The sequence below is a fragment of the Tubulanus polymorphus genome, chromosome 1 (genome assembly GCF_964204645.1).
Source record: "Tubulanus polymorphus chromosome 1, tnTubPoly1.2, whole genome shotgun sequence".
Classification (NCBI taxonomy): Eukaryota; Metazoa; Nemertea; class Palaeonemertea; order Tubulaniformes; family Tubulanidae; genus Tubulanus; species Tubulanus polymorphus.
The window spans coordinates 7292421-7317114 of record NC_134025.1 but is presented as its reverse complement, the minus strand read 5'-3'; the positions used below and the strand labels follow the sequence as shown (position 1 = coordinate 7317114).

General features: G+C 35.5%; 3 protein-coding genes across 6 annotated transcripts; 1 reads left to right on the top strand and 2 right to left on the bottom strand.

The window, feature by feature from the left end:
• Positions 1-819: 819 nt before the first annotated feature.
• On the bottom strand, positions 820-13260 carry LOC141915373 (serine/threonine-protein phosphatase 2A 56 kDa regulatory subunit epsilon isoform-like). 4 transcript variants are annotated; one of them, XM_074806869.1, is made up of 12 exons: positions 13141-13252; positions 12731-13006; positions 9153-9349; positions 8318-8434; positions 6819-6911; positions 6599-6729; positions 6346-6405; positions 5803-5911; positions 4738-4791; positions 4467-4637; positions 4141-4370; positions 820-3881 (listed from the first exon to the last, which is right to left on the bottom strand). In XM_074806869.1, exons 2-12 carry the CDS (start codon positions 12870-12872, stop codon positions 3803-3805), a joined length of 1383 nt encoding a protein of 460 aa, XP_074662970.1. In that variant the 5' UTR covers positions 12873-13006; positions 13141-13252; the 3' UTR covers positions 820-3802. The 4 variants fall into 4 exon arrangements, with proteins under 4 accessions (XP_074662970.1, XP_074662969.1, XP_074662971.1 ...); XM_074806868.1 differs by having other exon boundaries at positions 12731-13260; XM_074806870.1 differs by having other exon boundaries at positions 8333-8434; positions 12731-13260.
• Positions 13261-13368: 108 nt separating this feature from the next.
• On the top strand, positions 13369-15450 carry LOC141914804 (RPA-interacting protein-like). Its single transcript, XM_074806112.1, has 7 exons — positions 13369-13535; positions 13679-13864; positions 13968-14046; positions 14126-14237; positions 14346-14409; positions 14489-14626; positions 14894-15450. Exons 1-7 carry the CDS (start codon positions 13434-13436, stop codon positions 14921-14923), a joined length of 711 nt encoding a protein of 236 aa, XP_074662213.1. The 5' UTR covers positions 13369-13433; the 3' UTR covers positions 14924-15450.
• Positions 15451-15858: 408 nt separating this feature from the next.
• LOC141913267 (uncharacterized) lies at positions 15859-23345 on the bottom strand. The gene is made up of 13 exons (XM_074804747.1): positions 23170-23345; positions 22614-22655; positions 22252-22407; positions 20717-20967; positions 20441-20544; positions 19619-20319; positions 19449-19519; positions 19295-19360; positions 19063-19159; positions 18930-18972; positions 18672-18829; positions 18512-18589; positions 15859-18205 (listed from the first exon to the last, which is right to left on the bottom strand). The coding sequence occupies exons 1-13, from the start codon at positions 23275-23277 to the stop codon at positions 18011-18013; spliced, it is 2070 nt and encodes a 689-aa protein (XP_074660848.1). The 5' UTR covers positions 23278-23345; the 3' UTR covers positions 15859-18010.
• Positions 23346-24694: the final 1349 nt, after the last annotated feature.

The following is a 24694-nucleotide window of genomic DNA, read 5'->3' as shown; positions in this document are numbered from 1 at the left end:
TGCCATTTACATTTACTAAGACAGCGAAAAGAATCATGCTGTTATATAAACGGTACCAGGGAGTATACCCTGCCTCCCTGTATATACAGAGCAGATTCCTACAAGATCAGTCGAAAGATGGAACAACCATTCTACTAGTCCTCATTATATCACATACCAAATCCTGTTTGAGATGGCGATTATCTTTAACTCTTAGTTTTGAATAATCTTTACTCGGCACCGATGTAGTAAGTAGTAAAGATATATAAGGGTAGCTAGTCAATACCAAATGGTACTATACTTCCTTCATCCTCCATTGTTGGGGACAGCATTTCTAGCCTAGTCTCACAAGAATTATTAATTAACCAAAGATCTTATGATACGAAATGTATTTATCTTCAGATTCATTTTCCATAACCTGATAAAAATTGCTTCTGGACCAATTCAATAAAAAAAACAAGGAATATGAAGCTCTTTCTTAGAAAAACAAATAATTTATTGAAATAGCTAATGCATACATGTACATTTTACCAGGTTATGGAATCATTGACAATAGATGTGTTAAAGTTCCCTTATATTTCATCACTTGAAATTTCCATCTGTGGATTCTACATGTAATGATCTATCAGAGGTCAGTCATCGTTTCTCAGTGCAATGAGAGCCAGACCATAATGTTTTTACAGGATTTTATACAGAAAGGTGCGTCGGCTACTCTATAAAGGGTATACACAATACAATACACAAAGAACTAAAAACAATATCTTTTCTTGCGTGGTGGAAATTCCTTGCTGCACTAACTTCAGGTTTTCCGATTCAATTCAAAATCCAAACAAGATATAATTTTCCAGTGGCAAAAGAGAGAAACATGTTTTATTTTCGAGGCACGGTTGTTAATATCAATAACGATCACTACATCATTTTCTGCACCGAAACCCTATATAGCACTTACACTAAACATGTCCATGATATCAATCATTAAAACTAATCCCGTTTTCCAGGAGAGAGCACAGTTATTCTCTTCAGTTGCCCGTGCACAAGACATAAAATATTTGCATCTACCGGTACACTAAATTTACATTGAGATTTTTGTTTTCACGTGCATCCCGTCAAATTGTATTCATAAACCATATTCATGTACATTATAAACAGCTTATACGCATCATTACACATCAGTATCTACTGTAACTCTATTGTTATAAAAACATCCCAGAGTAGCAGACAGTTACATTTAATGTACCCTATTTGGGGACCATCCATAGAACAAGTACCTGTACATATGAGAATATGCAAGTTCTTAAGATGTCCACCTATGGTGTATGTACCCAAATGGACACATTTAGTCATACATATTTCATGTAAAACCCTCTTATTTCAACAGGTGACTGCGGAATATAATTCTCATACAGCAATACGAAATTGAAAGTCTGCGAAACTCTTTTAGGGGCACAGGATGATTGAATGTCAGCTCTATACATGCATTACAAAGCTAGCATATTCTAATTCATGGTTTGATGTGTACAACATGAAAATTTCACAAGATTCAATCGCAATAATCAATGAGAGGATGGTGCAACTTAATATCTGAGAAATAAAAATTGTTCGCATTTTTCTTTGAACCAGAAGTAGAGTTGTTACAATGGCGCACAAAATGTTTACTAGCAAGTCAATTTTATAAATTCTCTCGCTTCTCACAACTGTTCAGGAGCCAGTTAAACAGAAGTGGGCTAAAGTTTGAGCCAAATTTATCAACTCACAACAGCAGAAAAGATGCAGAATAAAGTTCTAAATCTTAAATAATCCTGAAAAACTTGGCCAAGGTGTTCTAGTTACACATGTTTAATAATGCTTAGGACATATGACAGCACTAGCAGTATGTCCCTAGATCTTTCAATTAAGTACAATTTTCAGCACGACCCATTGAGCAATGATTTTTTTAACAGCAGAGTATTAAATCATCCTCATTCGATTTGATTTATCGTTAAGCCAAGAATCCAAATCGATAAACATAACATACAAATGTTTTGGCAACTTATGTTTATCAAGAGATTTCAAGAGTACTCAAAAAATGAAATAAAGATCTTCCAATGTAATCAAGTGCTAGACAATTACTAGTTATAAAGGAATAATAGACGAGTAGATATTCATATATATAGATGAGATAGTGCCATAAAATCCTATTTTTGCTTGTTAGTTTAAAAAAGCCCTTTTTAATGTACTGTACTGTTCTCTATTTTTTTTTATAAAACATTTATAGATTTTTGGAAAAATCATACATGCGCACACGAGACGAGAGAAAGCAAGTGAACAATCAATATTGATGAACCCGAGTAACCTATACTGGCGTATACATTATTCATGAGATTAAATTGTCTGTTGAAATTAATTCATTTCATGCGTTAATCATCGTACAAACCAGTTAGCAATTATTTTTCTATCAGGTAAATTATACAGAACCAAATAACAAGTTCCATCAAACTGCTTACAAAACAAACAAAAAAATAAAAATCGGCATGAACCAAGTTGCAGTAACCATGCATACGAGATACGAGAGATGGAAAAAATTGTTTCAAGGGCCTCTCATACGGTAGTACGGTATTCAGTTATAGAAAGTTTTTGAAAACAAGCAGTTTTGAGAATTACTTTTAGTCAACGTTTCACCAATTCTACAGAAAATACATGTACATATCAATTTCACAATCATTCATTGTTTTTCTATTTTCTTACGAAAGACAGTGTGATGACACAATTGGCCAATATTGTCAGGGGGAAAATGTGTATTCACGCCGTCCCAAAAATGAAAATAATACACTACACAATGACGGAATCACATTATTGAACATGCGCAAAGATCATCACGATAGTTCTTATTACGGGAGGATTTGACACAACTTCAATATATAGACAGTGGGGGAGGGGGTGAAATCACAGACTAACACCAACGATGTAAAACACCACATCTCGACGCTTATATTCTTTACAAATCCTTATACAATATGATTTCTTTTTTATGTACAGGTCGATTAAATAATAAATATAATATCTACTGAAGCGATTCTCGTAGCCCTTTTGCCCGGTTATGTTTCTTCGACGCTGTTATAGTGCATGCACGTTCGCATACTGAATGATTACTTTACACATATAATAAAAGTCTATACTTATTTATATTAGATAATTGACCACAGTCTAATGTAGTACAAGTAGTTTTTTCCACACTTATCTTCTCGGTAGAGGTCGTAAGAATCGCGATTCATTCTCCGTATTAGAGTCAGCGCACATAAGTATGAGGATTGGCTACACAAATCCTGAAACATGCAGCAGGCAGGCATACTACCCGCTTATGATATGATGAATTTCTTGCCGTTGTATGAAATATCTCATTTTAGTGTCGGAGGTCCTGTTGTGACACCTCCTCTGCGATGTACGCTAAGAACACAATAATTAAAATTTCAAAAAACACATTGTACATATACAACTATAGACCATGTAACTGAAGAAATAAATTCCTATCTCAATAATAATAAATTAACAAACTAAAAATATGAAGCGAAGCGGTCCATACACAAGTGGTAGAAGCACCAAAGTAGCTGGCCACCATATACCGGGCGACTCGAACCCCGGTTTGTTAGTGGTCATATTGTTCCGGTTGTACCTTCCACGACGAAGAATGAACTTGCGACATGGTCTGGTGGTAGATTTACAAATACATTGTTTACATCAGTGGCCACAAATGTGAACCGTTTACAATGGTCAGTGCATTCTCTTTGTACAGATAGATTACACATTGTAGTATTCGTATTATTCTGCCATTGTATGTGTTATTTTTCTACTTTTTGTTGTTATTTACACCTAATTTCTCGAGCTTCTTCCACAACTCATCTCGCTCCTTTTCCTTCTTCTTTTCCCTGAATAATTTAGAACAAAGCGTTTAATCCACAAAATCCTTGTCGGCTAGAAACCATAGTTCATACAGTCAAACCCGCTTAATCCGGATTTTGGTCTAATCCAGACAATACTTGCAGTTCATTTGTTCATTAATAATACAAGAAAATGACTCATAATCCAAATTTCCTGTAAACCGGATGAATTTTCTTTGTCCCAAATGATCCGAATTAAGCAGATAACAGAATCAAGTGATTCTAGAAATGTTTCTTTGCTACTCACTTTTGCCTTTCTTGCTTATAATTGGATGTTAGTTCGTCGAACAGTTTACTGTTCATTTCCATGAACGTTTTGAGTACGTTGTAAACGAGTGCGACTATCGTCTGATTCCAATGATCTTTAGAGATCCGATATAAACTCGGGAACATTATCGGCAGGATGATGTTAGAATTCTCATCTATTAAACTCATGATGTACTCGTTATTCCAGTAATACAGCGCTCGTTCTGCCACCTATTAGTGAATGGAAATTGGAAAACATAAGTCTTCTGAGTATTATGACGATAAAATATCATTACTGTCAAGAGGGTTTGAGTAAAAGCTATTTACCTGAAAGTGTGGACTCGATACACAACGAGCGATCTGCCTGAATAAAGGCTCCATTATTTTCTGGAACTGAGCGGGATCTATCACATCCAATATCTCTTCAATTTCACCCAAGAACATCACTTCTTTTTGACTACACGTTTTTGGCCAAAATTTCAGAAGACCTTTAACCACCTGCGCAACATATATTGATTAATATATATATATAGTTACTAAGGGGTGAATGTAAGGGATAAGTTAGTAATAATGATAACGGACAATAGGGCACCCTCACCTGCTCGGTTAATGCTGCATCTTTTTCCAAAAATTGGACCACGCAGTAGGCCAGCTGAAAGTTACCAAAAACAGAACAGTCAATAAATCAGTAACCACACACAGGCTCCCTAAAGATCAGTCATTCCTGGCTATAAGGAGTTTCAAAGAAGAAAATTTCAAAGTTTTTGCATCGCTTTCATATCCCAATTTCTGTGCACTCCTCCTAAATCAGTACTATCTTTCTAGGCAAACCATAATTCAGTGCTTTTGAAAGCACATTTTTATTCTATACACTACCTTAACTATTTCTAAACCAGTAACTACCTTATTTGGTTTAACAAAAATTCTGGTCCCAACTGTACAGATTTATGCATAGTCTACTGTACGACTTCAAACTAGATAAAGATTTTCAATTAAGCATTTCTCAAAATTGAAGGAATTTTGAGCATTTTGCTCAGATTTAAGGAATTTCAAACACCTTTTAAAGCATTTTCTGTTTTCAAGGAATCAAGGAGATGTAGGGACCCTTACACACTATGAGGCTGGTTTTATTGACCGCGTATATCGGTATATAAGGTAATAGTCATATTAATAGATAGGTCAACTAATTACTAAATGTATTACTGAGGCTGAAATAGAACACTGAAGCAACCTATCTTCTGGCCAATATCATTCTTAATGTACTCAACAATCAAATATTATCTCACACATCACACAGTGAATCCACCCACTTATATTAGACAGTAAAGTCTGTATTGACCATGACATATACAGTAAAGCCGTATGTGTAATTAACTTATGTCACATATGACAGTAGCTGAGTTATGACAGTAGCTGAGTTATAGAAATGGGGCTGCCATGTGTGGTTAACCTTTAATAATGCAGAAGACGCTGTTACATTAACACGCGCACGATTTACTAAAGAACGATATTATGTATGATTATATGTATATATTATGTATGATTATATATTACATAAAATACATTTCTCAAGTCTATTGAGAAATCTGAAGTTGAGAATCGGAAGATTTAGAATTGGTGAATTGTTAGCAGCTGTAGATCTTATGAACACGTCATTACGCACCTGTGCATGATATAAACTAAGACTTTTCGCTTTATGAAGCGGTATGAGTACTCTAATGAGAAACTGTTTATGTTCATTCTTCAGAGGCAACGCAAATCCATTGATGATACTGAAAAATAGTTTACACATTCAACAGATTGGAAATAACAGTAAAAGATAGGGCAGGCGGGCGAAAAATCATTGATTATCACTGCTCAACATCAAATATAAGAATTTCAAAGATCAAGGGGGGGGGGGGGCAGATCCAAAATGAATACAACACTGGCCCCAGAAATTGATATCGATACCTTTCAATTATATTACTAAAAACCAGGTCCCGGTTTCATAGAATCAAAGTAGTTATCTTTAGGGGTAAATCCTCAATCTGGTTGACAACCACTATAGTAACAATGAGAAACCATGGTTATAACTGACAAATTTCAAAATGTTCCCAGGGATTATTGACGTTCTACAACTATGAAACCTAGCCCAGGGGAATAGTGGGCCGAATGTGAAGGGGTTAAGATGTAAATTTAGGTGGTGATCTCAGTTGAATTAATTTACCTTCCAAGAATCTCTAACAATTCGCCCACTCCATTAAACACTTCCGTTTCATATATAAATCTGTTGAGAAAGGGAACATTTATAGGGAAACATTAATCAGGAATCATTTACCATTTTGCCACCACCTATAAATAGAATGTGATTTAACACATTCATTCATAACCCGAATACAAGCTATGATTTTAAAAAATAAACTAACTGTTGCAATCTTTCATTGATTCAAGCAGATTCAACGCAATTAAAAGCGACTTACTTTAGAAAAATATTGTTTATCTGTTTCCTAATGAATGCTCTTAATCCTAAAAATTTTCCATATATCCGGTGAAGTACCGTTTTCAAGAAGTCGCGTTCTCTTGGGTCTTCACTATCAAATAACTCTAGTAACTGAAAAGAATATAAAAAACAGCGTTTTTAGACGATTATTTCATAATCATATGAGAACAATAAATATTTCTGGAATATTCTGATCTTACCTGTAATACAAACTTTTGGTCTATGTACTTTTTTGCAATACTAGGTTGGAATTCTGGCGATTCCAAGAAACGCAAGAAAAACTCATAAACGATCTGCAAACATAAACAAAGAAAATATAATTCCTACGAAACCGGTTGAAAAACTGCAGTCATTCTGGAGCTGCCTACTCTAAAAGTATCAAATATGTAAGTGCTGAAATTGCTGAAATATTTACCACTGGTTCTAAATGGTCAACGAGATCTACTAGACCGAAATTGTCAATGCCATTCAACTTTAATTGCTGAAGTTTTGGTAAAAGATATGACAATATATTATCGTCTTCATTCTGGTGACACATAGGAACATTTGGGTAAATCATCATGTATGTCTGGACTGAGAGAGTACAGTAAAAGTGATGACTGGTCAAATGTGCAGCTTTTTATAGGTATAGTACTAAAGCAGCGTGACATCTTTGTTTGGCGATAATTACATGAGTCAAATTAGGAGGCTACACCTATTATTCTTTGTCTGATTGAACTCAAACAATATTGACAATAGATTAGTTAGGAGAATCACCACAATTCCATTGAACATAACAGTTAAATCACACTAATTATCTATTTGTTACAATGTGCAGTAAGTAAACATTGATGTGAATGACATGAACAACAATTTATCACGTTGACCAATTACACTGCAGAATATAACATTTCACATAGATTTATTGGACCAAACTTTTTCCAAATGAAGTTCATCATAATGGACGTAAATTTGCCTATTTTTCGCTATGTTTCATAGCAGTTTCTAGAATAAATCTGCATAGTATGATGGAACATTGAAAAAAAAATGCAAAAGCAAAAGAATCTATTCCGTTTAAAAAAGGTTTCAAGATTTCAAAGATGAATTTTATGCGATCGGTAATGCCCGAACCAAAGAAAGAATAATGCATCCATCCTTCGTTTTAATAAATTGACTTCTCAGTATAATACACTCAGCTTATATTGAGGCAACATATGTTGCTGACATAAACCACATTCTAATGGTCAATAACTACCACACAATGAACAATTTTGGATATAATGCATCTTATTTCATTGGTTTTAGCTGATCGAAAAAAAGAAATATATTCAGCAACTCAAGCAAAAATTCTGTTAACCATTTTAGTGACAGATGGAATGAATTTGAAACAGAGAAGGCATTCAAGCCCCAACATTCACCATCATATACACATTAATGAATGACATTTACTAATCACTAACTAATAATATGAATTAGTGTTGCGTTACATGGTTGATTAGCATCACATAGTAATCAGCTCCGACTTATGACATTGCCTACGAATTCTACCCTCATCCTCCACTGGCTGAAGAATCAATGAATATTTGACATGACGAATATACATACGTAGCGTGTCCGCCTGCCACGACCCGGACCCAGACGAATAAAAAATAAATGCCAAGCAGCTCGTTCGTTCTTGAGTAGAAAATAGGAGGCAATACCATAACGTAGTGTTACTCACATGGACTTGGCCTACCTGTAGATGTGGCCATGAGGCTTCCAAAGTAGGATCATCTTCCTCTGGATCAAAGTCTGGGTTATCACTTGGAGGCAAAGTACGGAAGATATTACACGCTATCTGTAATCGTAAACACGTCGAATCAACAAATATTCGTCGCGAAATATCATCCAACTGATCAGTTCTAATAATGCTGGATTTTGACATGAAAACCGCAATATTTTCATTTCTGAATGTCCACCAGATATAGATTTTTTCGCAGCGAGTACATCAAAAAGCTCATATAAACGTAACCTTTCGTTATTGATTACGCGGCGAAAAATATCTATCGTGAACATCCTCGACGGTAGTATATATATAAACCTACATACAAGATAATACATACCCGGTTGCAGTCGAATGCCAGTTTTAATACACTGGTATCAATAGCATAAGGTACAATCTATCTATTCTATGTATTCAATAAAGTGGTCAGTAACAACATTGATTAACTGGCCAACAGATGAGATAATCCCGCAATCGCTGACTGACAATCCTGATAAATATGAGATTGTATCTCGCTCCCGATTCCCACCACGATAGGTCACACATATCAGACCGGGGTACGTGACATCTTTAATTGAAGTAGTTTGCACCAAAATTGAGAGTAGTTTTATATCAAAAATAGTAGTTTAATTGAAAATGATCTACTAATAATTCTGATTTTGATATTTCTGGGAACAGTTGTCTTAAAAACAGTAGAAACCGCTCTAAATAGTCGTTGTACCCAGGTATGGCATATTATCTAATTCTTAATCATTTCCCTTCTGAGGACTTTTCTTTCATGGATTTGACGTACCAATTTGACAATTTCAGGATAGCAAGGTTCTTGTAAGATGCCGCGTGCTGATGTGATGAAATCCACCAATTCATTCAGACACGCTCGCTTTATCTCTTTACTCTTCAGATCTGAGACTGGGTCCATAAAGTCAAACACTATACAACATTGCTGCAGCTTCTTGATGAAAAGATCCTGTTGTTCGGAGGGGGCTGCTTCTAAAAATTTACAAAAATAAGAGATTTCTTACATATTGGGAATAGCGTTGAAAACAAACCGATAACAATGGACGAAAAATTGATAAGTTGAAAATGGCACCACAGAGGAGACTATTAATGCTCAAAATGATGCAGACCCTATAATCATGGAATCTCATTGTAATTTTGATATCCAAAATCACACAGATCACATGAGGCGTGACAAAAAAGATCATAATTTGAATAGATTCATGTAATGAAAATATTTACAAAATGTAATAGGAAAGACGAACAATGAAATTTGCTGTACAACGTTGAAAAGAATTCAAAAAGGCCAGCACCATTAATACAAGTGAACCTGAAATCCTAACATAATTTCTGTCAACTAATGTGTAATAGAACTGATTGTATACATTTTTCTAATATGGATCTTCCTAAAGAAAGAATTCCATTGGTCCACAATTGATTTGGACGATTAATCAAAATACATGATCGGATGACCTGAGAGAAAAGTTATTCCTACAAAATCAATAAAACAAAAAATTCAACATTGATCTAATGAAAAATTTTCTAAAAAGTCTTTAACAGCAACATGCTCCTAGTCGAGCACATAGATCCAGCAATGATCCCACAATTCTAGTCAAAATGGATTATGAATATACTATACTACTACTACTACTACTACTACTTAAACAACACATTCGAGTTGCTGGTCGTGGTGCTTTTTATTTTCATTACACCTACATTATGGAATGCTTTACTCCAAAATATTCGTGAAGTTCCCACTGTTTCATCTTTTTAAGTCGCGTTTATTTAAAAAAAAATTGTACACTTAGGCTAACTGTTTTAATCTGCCATAATGTTTAAATATTTAGTCTAATGTAAAGTGCAATGATGTATTGTTTTTATAGAGCCGCGCTGTTAAAGCAAATAAATTATCATCATTATCATTGCCCTGAATGATCACGATCGGGCTATTAAACAACAAACCAACCTTATGCATTTTTGTAATAATTCTCAAGAAGACATTTCATGGCACGCATTTGATGAAAATTCAGCGAAATAAGGAGTTGCGTTGGTTGCAGAATGGCCTACTCCTCACCAGTTACACCACACATACACACACACACAGCAGGTTATATACATTCGATAGAGATATAACGAGCTCTTCCCAGTTTTATATATAAATACACATTGGAGGCTAGAACCCAATCATCATCTTGATAAGAGATTCGCTATAATATCTGGCCCAACATATTGAAAATGCACTCGATGCTTTGATGAAGACAACTATTTCTGATAATAAATTGTAGTTTACCAGACAGCGATAGTAGTGGTGGTGGTTAACTAAAAACCCAGCTCCATCTATTGGTATGAACGAAAACAATCTAACATTCAACTAGCATCAACAAAATATTCTTGGTATCAGCCACCACTATTTTTCGACCATTTTGCCCAATGCGATACAGACTTCCTCAGATAATTGAGAACAAGAGTGGTTACAAAATATGCATAGGTACTGTTGATAGTCTAGTATTCATCACCCCCTGGTTATTCCACTATTCAATAGCCCTCTGGGGCAAGTAAGCTATAAATGACAAGTGTCGCTATCGCTTATGTATAGTAGGACAAATAATCACACAAAAATGTTGTGTTCAGACCTATTAACCTGACTGGATACAAATCTTAACTTGCCCAGTATTTACATTAACCTTGAACTACTAAAAGGGTTTAATGCATTTCCTTAAGATTTCAACTACATGTTCTATAAGAATATCCACAACCGAACTCCTCAGCATTGAATGACTCTATGTAAGCAGGACAATTCCTCAGACAACTGAGAAACTCAAGGAAATAATGTGAGAGTAGTCAGAAATTGGATATCATCAGATTTCATTGTTCAGGACCCAGATTAAACTAAGGAGTTAAGCCTAGCGCACATCGACACTGCGATTGGAGACAACTAGTTGCCAGGCAGTTTTCGGCGCATGAGAGCAACTGGCTGGATACAATCAGTTGCTCGAATTTGTCGATGTGAGCGAGCTTACGACTGGTTAGCGTCCATCTATCTCCAGTTCCACCCAGTTGCTCATGTTCTACTTTTGAGCAACTAGTTGTACTCAGTTGCTCTCATATCCGTCGATGTGAGCGCTCCATAATCAACAACACATGGTTGTAACTGACTAAAACAAAGCTATTTGTCACGTGACTTGTGATGCCCTCAAGAAAATTTTGCTGAACCACATCTCAGTTGCTGTCGATGTGTGTGCTATGGACCTAGCGACCGGCATGAGCCACACAGTTGCTGGTTTTTACTAAATTTTCGATGTGCGCGGGGTACTCGCTCACTAGCAACTAGTTGTCTCCAGTCGCTTTGTCGATGTGCGCTAGGCTTTAAACTCACATTTTTTATCTGATTGCTATTGGTCATTCATGTTTTTATTGAGGCAAACAATTCAAACTTAGCCGCTCAACTTTTTCATGAAATTGTGGACCCATTCGGGCTAGTTAGAACTATTTTAGAAATGATTAAATTAACATAACCAATGCGAATTATCACTGTCTGTCCCGAAGAAAAGCTGTTAATGAGCTAAAATCTATTTCGAACACTGACAATAAACATTACAGATTATCCGCAAATTATGGCATGAGTTTCAAATCTATTTACCAGTAGGCCTAAGCAAAAACATGTGTTAACTAACCACAACTGGGGTCTACATTCATGAAAAAGTTTTGTGCCTTAAACGGTAAAGTTTTAATTATTGTCTTGAAAACACATTAACACATAAGTAACCAATAGCAACTAAACCCAAAATTTGAGTTCGACTTTTTCATCTGCATAGTTTGATTGGTTGCCAATGGCAACATATACAATTTCATTAATGGCAATGGAAGCTAAAACATTTCAACCTTTTTTTGTGAAACTATACCCTACATTCCAAAAGCTAGCTTTTTATTGTAGGCCTAGTGTTTATATACACTGACAAGATAGTATTGATAATCAATAAGAAAATAGATTAATTAGCAAATAGGATTTGATGACTTACATGGCACCTTAAATAGCTTAATAAATGTGTTTGGAAGAAGCAAGTAAAAAGTGAAGGAAAAACCCGAACTGCTAGCATGATATTTGTTCTAACGTTTCAGTTCTGAGTATTTTATAGATTAGAAGTCTTCTGCCTGGCTTATATGCTGGGCTCTGATCGTAGGTTTTTGAGTTGTCTACCAACTTCAGACTGATCAGTCTATTACAATCAGGACAACAGTTACTGGTGATATTTCTGGCAGAGTTCACAATATTCATTGCTGAAATGCCAAGTTCTAGCCTCTGCTCTGGCTCTGCTTGTGTCTTGGTGCGATTTTTTGCCCCCAAAACAAGTCAAGGCATGCAAATCATCTTACCTTTCAGCTGTGCTAATGGTTGAAGTTCGACGGCATTTTTAGTCCGATAATGCGAAGAGCCCTGAGATCGCTTCTGCTTTTTTGATTTAATCGACATTTTACTGTTGAATGGGTCGATGCGGTCGACTACTTTGGACGTCATGGCGGCAGCGGTTGTGGCTTCGACCGATCTTCAAATAGGCGCATACACGGCAGCTGAACAATATCCGAGTGCCCCAAATACGTCGGCAACTTCGTCAAATATCGAATAGCGAAAACATACCGTTTACAACGGGTCTAAAAAGGCGAAAATGTGTCCGCCATGTTGGAAAGCACAGAGAGAAACAGTAAAAACAGACACAGATTTCAGGAGTTAATTATCAGCGCTGCATTAATTAAACACCACTCTAATCATCGTTCATTATAATTACCACAGTTCTAACCAGTTGAAACATTCATTCACGGCTCGTTTCGTCGAGCCCGATTCACACAAATTCGATCGTTTTAATACTAAAAGGTAGTCCTCCGTTGCTAAAATAGTTTCTCGTAAAGTCGCGTTGACGTCTCGTTGCCGTACGAGATTTCGATCGACAACGCTCTGGCAGTCGAGTAGACGCGGCGCCACTGTACGGTACCAGCGCCGTATTTACTATTCTTCAAGCGAGAAATGCCGAAATTCACGACCGAAGCTCGATAAAACTTTCGTTTTCTAGTCTGACACATTATGGCTGCTTCCTCGGTTCATCACACTAAATCCCCCAAAGATTTCAAAGCCTTGTACAAAATTTCAAACAGTCCTGGGACGTGGAAAGAGAAATACAGGCAGGTAAAAACTATCTCTGACGGAAGTCTGAAATAACCCTCACTTGCCAGGGCAGAAGTGGGAGTCTAGCAGATCTTAAACAGTTGATAAGATTTGATATATTAATTCTCGTAAAAATGCATTTGGTGGTTATTAACTTTTTCCAGAGATGTTTTGATAATTTGAAAAGAAATCGTCGCAGTTTTGTCGATCGACTGAGAAAATGTGGTGATACGGAGTCGAAATCTCAGCAGAATTCAGCGGATGTTCGAGAGATCATGCGTCAAGAATGGATGCTGCTGAAACGAGAAGACAGTAGCCTTCCTGATATAACAATGGAAGATGATCTCAATGTATGAAACTCTTCCTTTACAAATCAGATAAGCTTATTAATTTCAATTAGTTGGGCGGAAAATGGTTAGGCCCTATTTGACTTTGATAACTATGAATTTACAGATTCTGGCCGGAGAGTCAAATGAAATTGAAAACATGTTATCAGTATTTGATGAAATTCAGGAAGAACTGAAAAAAGAAGGTAAAAATCAGTTACCTGAATTATAGAAGCAGGAATAGATTTTCTGATATTGTTTGTAAACTCTCAAAATTTGTTGTAGAATGGAAACTTATTGATGAATATGAACAAAGCATTGAATTAGATGAGAAAGCTATGCATGCATCAATAGATGCTCTACATTCAAATGAACTGCTGTGTCCTATGTGCAAGAAGTAAGCACTTTGTCATTGGCATAAGTTGAATAATGTTCCACTAATAATAAGCCACTGCTATTTGATTATGAATTTTAATGTATTTGTTCTACTCATTCTACATTGTAGGTTTCCACTTATGCAAAATAAAAACATTATATTTTGTAAATGCGGATTGCGTGTTGACACTGAGGTACGGTATATAGAGAAGTTTCTTTATTGTTCATTAACAACTCGCGATTCAAAGTAATCACAATAGTTAACATTTTCAGCAAGATTGCATTTCACTTGATTTTGTGAGATCCAATCTAGAGGAAGGATTGTTGATGCACAGTGAACAGTGCAATGAAAATGTGGTTTTTGGACTTATGAAAGACGCAGGAGTTGATAATCTACTGATGACTTGTAAGGTAAGTTATGTTCATCACTGTAACGAGCTGTTGATAAAATGGCTTGTCTTAACAGATGAGAAAATTTTCTACTGGAAATAATCAGCAATAGAAATAATGAGTAAGCTACTCTACAATTGATCCAATTCGTGAACTTGTATTACCTCTGGTATGTTTTACATATTTCCAATTTTTCATACTTTCATTTCCTCTTATCTCGACATATTTGTAATCTTGTTTCTGAGAAAAGATGATTGAATCTAATTTATCACATTCTTCTTTTTTCAGGTTTGTGATTTTATGCACATAGTTATTTGAAACAAAATGGACAAGATATTCTACAATCTTCTGATTCAAATTCAATATATAGTAACTGGATCTGTGATATCGTTTCTGAAAGGATTTTGTAATTGTGGGGGCTTAGTACCATGGAATCAAATTCATGCTAACTGTATATATATGGTTTATTCTTCTGTATGTTGCATTTATATTTTTTTGTAATTCGTATGCATTTTCTCTAAGTATGATACATCATACTTACTATAGGTAGAAAATGGAATCATTTGATGTTTTCAATTTGGACTTGTCCACATTATTCTGTCAAAATGAAATTAGGTAATGATGAAGAAACATAATTTCAATTGCTCAGTCTTGAACTGGTTAGTGTAATTTCAGTATGACTTGTCATTTCTATATGTAATATTGTGAATGTGACACCAAGGACTTCACTGATGTGACACACTACTAAATCAGTCTTGTCAAAGAAAGTGCTGTCTATTATTTAAGAATAATGGTTTCAGCTTGATATTATAATGTTAACTACACATTATTTCTTCCCAATAAACTGAGAGTAGAATCTATTTTTCTTATCTAATAACTTCTGCAGTTTTGTTACGAGCTTCTCTCAAGGGATCATTTTAGAATGGAGGATGCAGGAATCTCCCCAGTTTCAAGATCCACAGTGAACTCTAACAATCGGCATTGACTGGTATGAGCTGTTGTCACATACCATGGACACGCATTTTGAGTGATTAGTGTCAATTAAAGCCCCACGGAGGAAGTCCTCAACTCTCATCATTTCTGTTCCTCAGATAACGCAGCAGTCATGAATCGAGACCTTGAACGGTCACTTGCCAACTACACTCCAGCCTGAGCTTGTCCCTACCTTGACAAACTCGATGTTTCAAGGCCTACCAACATCCAATTTCCAAAAAGTAATAGTAGTAACAAAGATGTCATACATATTTTCCACTTTAGACCTCAATTCAGACAGCAAGCACAAAAGAACTTGCACATATTTATATTTTTTTAAAGAAATATTTAATAGATCCATTTTAATTCATCAGACAAAACACAGATGTAATATAGTTACTAAATGCTCCCATTCCTCAATAGAGGGCGCACAACACTAAGTGCATAATTTTGACAATTGGTAAGATGGATGGTATGGATAGTTTTAGTATTAGGTATTGAAAATCTAGTACAACGTGGAAAAGTGTTCTCAATGCTTAAAATCAATATACAGCAGGTGTCCCCAAAGTGGTTCGGAGCTGCAAATGCCATAGTAGTGCCCTTCAAATAATGAAAAATATTTTTCACCTTACACATTACGCAGTCTGCTCCAAACTGTATACACCAAGATCTAGCTCCAAAATTTTAACAATAATTTTTTTCATTTAAAAAGCCCTACTGGCAGTGTGTGGAAGAATTTAGTGGATTTGGCCCTTTTAAAGAGGAATTCGACCTGCCCTTTGAAAAAAACTGGGGATACCCATGTACAATATTGAAAATATACATTTCAAAATATTTCTTATTCAATTTTCAGATTACGAATGTATGGTATCGCATATCTATTATCAGTATTATGGTACTAGACAGAAGCACGTAAAAATACAATTTACATAATCATAACAATAAAGTTTTCACAAAATAACAATACCTCAAATTCATATTTGCCATATTTGGCAGTATATATTTCATCACAATCTTAATGAAAAAGGAATGCACATTCAGTGGTCTAAAGTCATACTTCAATACTGACATGACACATGCGGCTTTTCAAGCCAATTTCTCTTCTCAATTTCACACTTTTTAAACAACATTTACATCACACACTAACTTTAACGACACATATCATTACTACTACATTGGAACCCCGTTACAATAAATTTTGTTCCAAGACAATTTCAAATTGGCTATGTCGAACTATTAGTTATACTGAACAGATTATCTAGCGCTGTGAAGTTCGTTGTAATGAGGTGGCTCTGTATATTTTTGTATCAGATGTTGCATACATGGACCAAAACCAATTCTCCGGATATTCAAACTCAAATAACTTAACCAATATATTAACAGAGTAACAGACCTTAAAATTTGGCAAAGATCCATATTTTTTGCCATTGCCATTGATGTATACTGAATATATTATGTGATAACACCTGTTATGCAACAAGCAAACTCAAATACTGTACTTCCATAATATTCAATGATAGCTGATTATTGTCAGTGAGTCTGATAATCACTTTCATAAACCCCCCATGTTGAATTCTATTGGGTATATCTAGATTAATTAAGAATCACTGTTAAGAATTCATTGGTAAAACAATTCCTTTTTCGAAAATACTTCTATAATATTCAACAATATCTGATTTTTGTCACGAGTCTGATCATTACTTTCTTAAACCCCCCATGTTGAATTCTATTGGGTACATCTAGACTACCTAGATTACTTAAGAATCACTATTTAAGAACTCATTCGTAAAACAATACATTTCTAAATCTCATAAGTAGGATGATCTTGCATAAAACGCATTACCTTTCTGGATTCAGTAGAAATGTCATGAAAATCCTGAGATCATTCCGATTGACATATCTCTTCAGTACAAATCAAACCTTTCCCTTGAAAGATAAACCGAAGCAACACTACACTGTTGTACAATATAGGCTGTGTGTTCTACTGCACCGCAAGATTTGACCAAATAACATAATTACTGGTTAATTCTATAGTATATAGTAAAACAATGTTGTAAATGTTATCTAAATGCAACTACTATTGTCACAAGTTTTCTACTGCATCTACTGGAATTTTTAAATTCATTAGTGCCGGTGTCAGTGAATCAGATGCCCCTGATGTCAGATGCCTCCCAACAATAGAATGACGGATTGAGTGGAGAGTCATAAAAGAACTGCTGACCCTAATCCTAACCCTTAATCCTGGGATCTATTGCAAGGGGAACATGAATAAGGGGAGGCATTTAAATCTATGACACCCATATTTATTGCTACTCTCTTGCAGATTAAGTATCTGATCGAGCAATATCGGTTGAACTGACCAAAAAATTGTTCAATCACTCTTATCTTTACAAAGCTCAACAATCCTGGAACAAAAACACCATCTTATTACGGCTAAAATTCTGAAGTTGTGCAAGACGTGTTGCTACTTTTTTCGGCATCGGATTTCTCTGATTTTACAGGTATATCACTCATTTTGATGAAAGACGGAGTTGGAACGAGATATTCTCTCAATGCTGCAATACTTGACGCCTGCTTGCTGGCTATTTCTTCAACCAATGTACCGACTGCCCCTGAGCCAAGATTGATCTGAAATGAACGTAAAGACGACACATATGTTTAGATGAACACCGAGTATTTCATCGATCAATACATGTATGCGGTGACTCTAAGACTGATGTTTGTGTTGGATGAAGCATCTTATTGTCAGATTATTTCAGATGGGTTAATGTAATCATTTTCATCATTTCTAAAAGGTGTCTACAAAACTTATACTAATCACCAGTAGGCATGGACTTTAATTTAACATCCATGGTTTAGGCTACCACATTTACTGGTACTATGAAACGCTATCTTTCCACTCAATGAAATTCAGATTTGTTTAAAGCACCATACCTGACTAATATACGTCACCATTGAATATATATGTCTATCTTTGATCACAGGTTCAATTATCCAACCACTAGACAAAAACTGAAATGGAAAATAAACAGAAGCCTGAAGTCCAGCAAGTCACGAAAATATAAGCCTCGTTTTTCTTACATTTGAAACTTACCTTTCCGCGTATTGCTTCCTCAGCTCGTGGACACCCAATCCATTGAACTGAATGCATAGTTAAAAGCGACTGATCCTTCTCTACTCGTTCGCCTTGCACGAAACAGAAATCCCGACATTCTCGCTTGAACAGCTGAGACACTTCGTGATAGAGGTACACTACAATTGAACGAAAGATCCATGTAACAAGTACTGGTAGTTTTCATAATTCCATTTCTCACAATTACAACTGTAAATTTCCAACAATATCAAATATTACCTATTTTCATTCCATTCTTGAAATCATGAAGAATATTAACTTTCTGGAAGTGAAATGGAGATAATACTTATTCTTACTACACATATACTTTACGTTATCAAATGTGCACTTGTAATACAGCAAGGTTTGTTACCTTCAGGGAATCATCGTAAGTAAATCTAGTGCGTGGATTTCGTATTGCATCCCACACGGTCTTCGGCGAAGTTTTGATGAGACCTTTCCCTATGTAACTGAAAAATTGAATAAACATACATTTCACAATAGTTACAATAGATTTGCTGATTCATCCGTCTCACCCTGGAAGATCCCAAGATTCTAAATGAGCTTATAACTTTTTTGAATATTCTTTTGCGATAGATTCCTACCTGTGTTGCGGTTCTATGGTTGGAAGTTTTTTCATTATAACGACATCTTTCTCAACTCCAACAAATCTATTTTGTAAAAAAAAAAACAGAAAAAATATCGAATACTCATTAACCATCCACTGATATACCCATATATTGTCATCAAACTACTAACATCCAACCACCAGTAACTCTTGCTTGTTCTTCAGCTGAACTTGATAATTCCATATTTGACACATTGACAGCCTGTCGTCGATTAGATGGAAATGTAGATTTATGCAAGTTATATATGAATATAGTCTAAAATATGCAGTAAAAGTGTATTATCTAAAAAACTGCGCATACCTGAGCCAATAATTCTGCCGCACATTGATTGCTTATTGTTCTATACTGTACTTCACCATAATTGTCCAATGAAACGTGTCCAATTTTATTGTCTGAATAAGTTAAATCCATCGAAGTTGATTTCGTCAGGTCGCCATTGTTGTTGTTGCTGTGTTTATAACCGTTTATATTCATCATTGTAGCCGAGACACTCATCGATCGAGTCCCCATTATTCCATTTCTTTTCGCTGTTGTCATCGGTTTTTCTGGCGTTCTTTCTGATGACTCGGCCGCGCTCGTACAAGGCGTGCTCGTTTTATTTTTTGCGTGAAGTTCTAGCTTGTTGAATTCCACTGTATTATCGGGCGTTTTCTCAAGAATCGCGGTATTCGAGTTCACGTCCAATGGCTTCTTTTTTGTGCGGAATATCGCATTGGCTGTTTTGATATCTTGCTCACGTTTATGAGCGCGTCGCTGAGCCAGTAGAAGTTTAACTCGTTGGAATATACTTTGTTGGCCGTCGTAGGAACCGGATAACGAATTGTTTTCATTGAAATTCGGTGTTGGCAATTTAGTTTTCGGTAGATTGAATGATGATAATTTCACGCAAGTGTCTTTAGTCATATTGAGATAATCGGTAAATGATGATATTGAAACGGCTGGTTGAGGACTGCTGCATGAATTGGAATGTGACATCACGGTTAATATACTGTGATCTGGTTCTGAAAAGATTTAAATCAAATTATAACAATTCAAATAGGTTTTAAATGTTAATTAGGCCTACCGGTAATCGATGAATCTAATTATTTTAACGTGGATATTGAATTTCTCCTACTGTCTCACCAAAAAGACCCTCGAGAGGCTGTATCAAGAAAAACATCCAGTCAGAAGTTTGAAGGTCTAATTTCATCAACCAACAACATCCATTTTCTTCCTTGTTCCAGTACCTATTTGAGCGTGCAACACAGGAAATTATCAAAATATCAAACGCAAAAGCCGTCTTAATTCAACAAAATTACATAGAATTCTATAAATCCACCTGGATTTGAATGCGAAAGGTTACATTCTATGGCTCTTATCATTCTTATTGATTCATAGAAGTTTACAACGTTACTGTACCTTTGGAATAGTTGTAAAGAATAGGAATGTAACTCAATTCCAATGAAACGTTTGACCAGTTTTGAGAGAAACATTTTCCAGGAATGTACATCTTGGCGAACGATGGATACAATATCCCACTGGGTCAAATATCCGAGAGTACTCTGCGGTGCTTCATTTGACTCAACTGCAGCTACAATGTGGTTCATTTCTATTATACCCGGATCCCATTCTTTCGTTTTTCGAATATTCAACAGCATTTTTGCCGCCACCTAGAATATATAACAGAATTTTCTATTTCAATCTAGTATAATGCATTTATATTATCATTCATTCATTTCTTGTAATGTTCACATGGTTGAGATGGTTGAAATGAAAAACATTTCATAAGGTACAGAAGGGCCTAGTCACTGACAAAAGCCACAATGATTTTTGCTACTTGTATTTTTCTACATACTCGATCAAAATTCCTAGAAGATTCTGATTTATGATATAGCTCTTATATGGCATGATTAGTACTGCAATTCAACCTCTGACCTACATTAGCATAACACATTATCAAAATTTCGTGAGGTGATATGTTAATAACCTTATTTTTGATATAAAGACAATTATCATTTTCTGGTACACGTCAACACGGTAAATGTCACTAGTGCAGCTGTTACATAGCCATTTTGCCTAAAAATTATCGTCATCACATTCGATCAAACAGAATTAACCAGAATGAAGAGTAACAGATGTGTATAAAATTTATTACAACAAACATTCGCATTTCAAATGTTATGTTGGATCATACATTAGAACAGAGACCCATTATCAGAAATCTATGATATAGGCCTAAGTAGAATCCATCTAACTTGGTTCTATTTGGACCATAATTTTTCTTACCGAGTTAACTGACTACCGACCGGGGAAATTTCTGTATGAAAGGGGAATAATCATAGTAAAATGTTTGATTTCATTGATTTGCTGATCATGGGAATTGGTCCATTTACTGATTATTTTCAGTTTGATTTCATTGATTTGCTGATCATGGGAATTGGTCCATTTACTGATTATTTTCAGTTTGATTTCATTGATTTTGCTGATCATGGAAATTGGTCCATTTACTGGTTATTTTCAGTTTATCGTCAAATTTCCTTGCCACAAGTTTTCTCTTTTTACTTTTGCTAGCCATTTCAGAGTCTTATTGCAAAGAGATAGATATAGACAGATTTCAAGATGGAAGACAGAAGACGGATTTGAGCATAAAATCCGAGGTCGTACAGAGTAGGTGATAAATTTAGTAAAGGAATGCATAAGATCAGAAAATTTTTATGGAATTTCAAGGACGCAGCCAGTTTATCATGTCAAACGGTAACAAGTAGGACAGAGTCTACTGTAGCCTACTACCAATTATTTGTGTTAGACTGACTGACAACATGAATTAATTAAATTCAATTTCAGAACATAAAATCTTGCATAGATTGGACATAAAAGATCACAAAATTAGTCCCAGTTAAGAACATTATGATTCCATTGGATGAAATTATAATATATCAGTTTAGGTCACTTACCTGAGCTGGTGTTTCTATTTTGGTGTGGCAAGCAAAGACTGTTTGCTTGCAATTGGTTCCACTGTTCAAATAATTATCAAGTTCCAGTTTCCAAACTCTGCTGCCATGTTGGAAGGAATGTAAAGACCAGCCTTTATCGGGGCTAATTGGAAAGGGCTGAAAATGAATATAAACCAATAACTGGATTTGATATAAGAATAAATAGAAAATAATGGAAATTGTTTTAAAACCATATGTAGATGGAATGTATATCCAGATAGGGCTAAGAATGATGTATTTTGGAATTTTGGAATATAGATAATTTGTTGATTATTCATTTGCTTAAGCCCATTATTTGATGAGCAATATCAGCTAAAGTCTACCTTAATTTCTCTGATATAGCCAAGTAATTCATTGATGGTGACCTGAAAAATAGAGTTTTCTGCAATTCTGTATTTTTAACAAAACTACAAATAAATGATCAGACATTAGAATCCATTTAAATATTCAGAAGGAGACTCACAAAACCTGGAGCCCGAGGGGCTTAAGTCAGTAACCGGACTATAATTTTCCCGATTTAATCTGATTATGAAACCTGACCAGCAAAGATTAGGTCAGTAATTATGGGGGGGGATTTATCAAATGAGTGAAATAGCTGATTACATCATAAATCATGTACCACATCAGGACAGATGATTATTCAGAGACATGTCCTTTACCAGGACCTTAATACCAGGACAGGTGACGATATTCCGAACCAGCAACAGGAGGCATTGACACTAACTTTTTCATGGTACCAGTATACTACAATGCCTTTCTAGTTAAGTCATTTTTGCCTCAACCATCGTGACCATATTGTCAAATTCGGTTTCGTTTTGAAGGGGACAACACAAACATGGCATCTGAATAAATGATTGACTAATTGATCTGTTTTGTTACCTTTTTGTATTGGCTTCTCCAGCGGAAAAAGACAACCCAGTTGATGACAACTGCGATAGTTGAAGCGAATAAATAACAAACTAAAAGCGGGTCTAAGTTGTACAACATGACCGCTATCCGCAACAGAGATTCAGGTAGTACGCATCGGCGACATTAGGAGCCCACTGCTGGTACAAAGTCTGTGCTCAGCTGTCAATTCATAAAATCCAAGACCGTCACCTAGCGCCATCTACAAATCCTTTACTCGCCTGCCATACACTCAATATAATTCAATTTCTTTTTATTCATAATATTTTGAGCATCCTCGCTTGCCAGGGGTCCGGTATCGCTCCCGAACACCTTGTTCGGGGAACTGCTTTAGTAAAGTGAGTCCGAATCCCTTGACGGATGAAGATGATCTTTTGAGCGGCCTGCCTCGCAAACAAGAGACTACAAGAAGATTGCTTTTGGTCGATATTTATTTTATTACATGATATACGTTACATCAGTATCACAAGTTTTCCAGAGATATCAAAATAAAATTTTATTACAATTTAACTCTAAGCATCTCAGTATCACAAATTCAGTGTCTTCTTATTTACAATCACACAGTTCGTTTTGTAAAAAACATAATACATGTATTCCATTATGGAATGTCAAGTCGAGAGTTTTCCGCCAAGAATTCTAAGTTTACGACTGCACTGAAAGCTCAATCCTATTACAAAATATTTGAAACATTATATTATTATAAGTTTCTCGCACACAATTCTTTTTAGATATATCTCAATTCGACTAAGGTATATCTTTCAATCAAATCTTCAGATTTTCGAATTTTCAGTCAAATCAGTTTTGCTAAATTCAGGAATTTTTACAGTTCGCACCGGGTCAACCGTAATCGGCGCTACTAGCACTATAGCAAAGCACAATTCGTATTGTCAATTGAGGCACTCAATTCTCTTAGCTTTCATTCTTCATTTCCAAACTCCGACATTAAATGACTGTGAAGACACTCTAGAAGCCCCGCTACTTATGTGACGACCAGTCGAATAAACCGATGGGCGCGTGCTAGTTCCTGTTGTCTCAGTATTCCGCGGACAATAGGTCACTGTGTGTGAATTATCACCTGTAAATAAATATATCGTAATAAAAATATCGGATAAAATAATCAATAATTTGGACGCTAACATTTTTTTTGTAATTCTAAAAATCTGATTTAAGTACTGCAGTCTATGGCTAAAAAGCAATCGGAAATGAAAATGAATGAAAATTTCGGGTCTTCTCCTGAAGTTTCACCAATTAATGGCGGAAAATGGGAAGCCAAGAATGAAATCACTATGTCAATTGTAAATATTTTCAACTTCTTTTAAAACTTTCTAAAAGGATGTGTAGGAGATCAATAAGAAAAGTGAAAACTTACCAGTTGCCGAGCAAATTGGACATACGTAAGCGCGTAGCACAGGGCATAGTACAACACCTTCCGCGGTCTTTAGATTATGTGATTGATACATCTTTCTCGTTTCACCGTTCTTCTTACAAAACTTGCACT

Coding starts and splice junctions, on each gene's coding strand:
- LOC141914804 (XM_074806112.1), top strand. CDS start 13,434: ATGGCTGCTTCCTCGGTTCATCACACTAAATCCCCCAAAGATTTCAAA. Junction 14,238..14,345: donor CTGTGTCCTATGTGCAAGAA/GTAAGCACTTTG, acceptor TCTACATTGTAG/GTTTCCACTTATGCAAAATA. Junction 14,410..14,488: donor GATTGCGTGTTGACACTGAG/GTACGGTATATA, acceptor TAACATTTTCAG/CAAGATTGCATTTCACTTGA.
- LOC141915373 (XM_074806868.1), bottom strand. CDS start 12,872: ATGACGTCCAAAGTAGTCGACCGCATCGACCCATTCAACAGTAAAATG. Junction 6,406..6,598: donor ATAAACAATATTTTTCTAAA/GTAAGTCGCTTT, acceptor CTTTCTCAACAG/ATTTATATATGAAACGGAAG. Junction 5,912..6,345: donor TTGTTAGAGATTCTTGGAAG/GTAAATTAATTC, acceptor ACTATTTTTCAG/TATCATCAATGGATTTGCGT.
- LOC141913267 (XM_074804747.1), bottom strand. CDS start 23,277: ATGTTGTACAACTTAGACCCGCTTTTAGTTTGTTATTTATTCGCTTCA. Junction 20,968..22,251: donor AAATAGAAACACCAGCTCAG/GTAAGTGACCTA, acceptor TATATATTCTAG/GTGGCGGCAAAAATGCTGTT. Junction 20,545..20,716: donor TCTTTACAACTATTCCAAAG/GTACAGTAACGT, acceptor ACGCTCAAATAG/GTACTGGAACAAGGAAGAAA.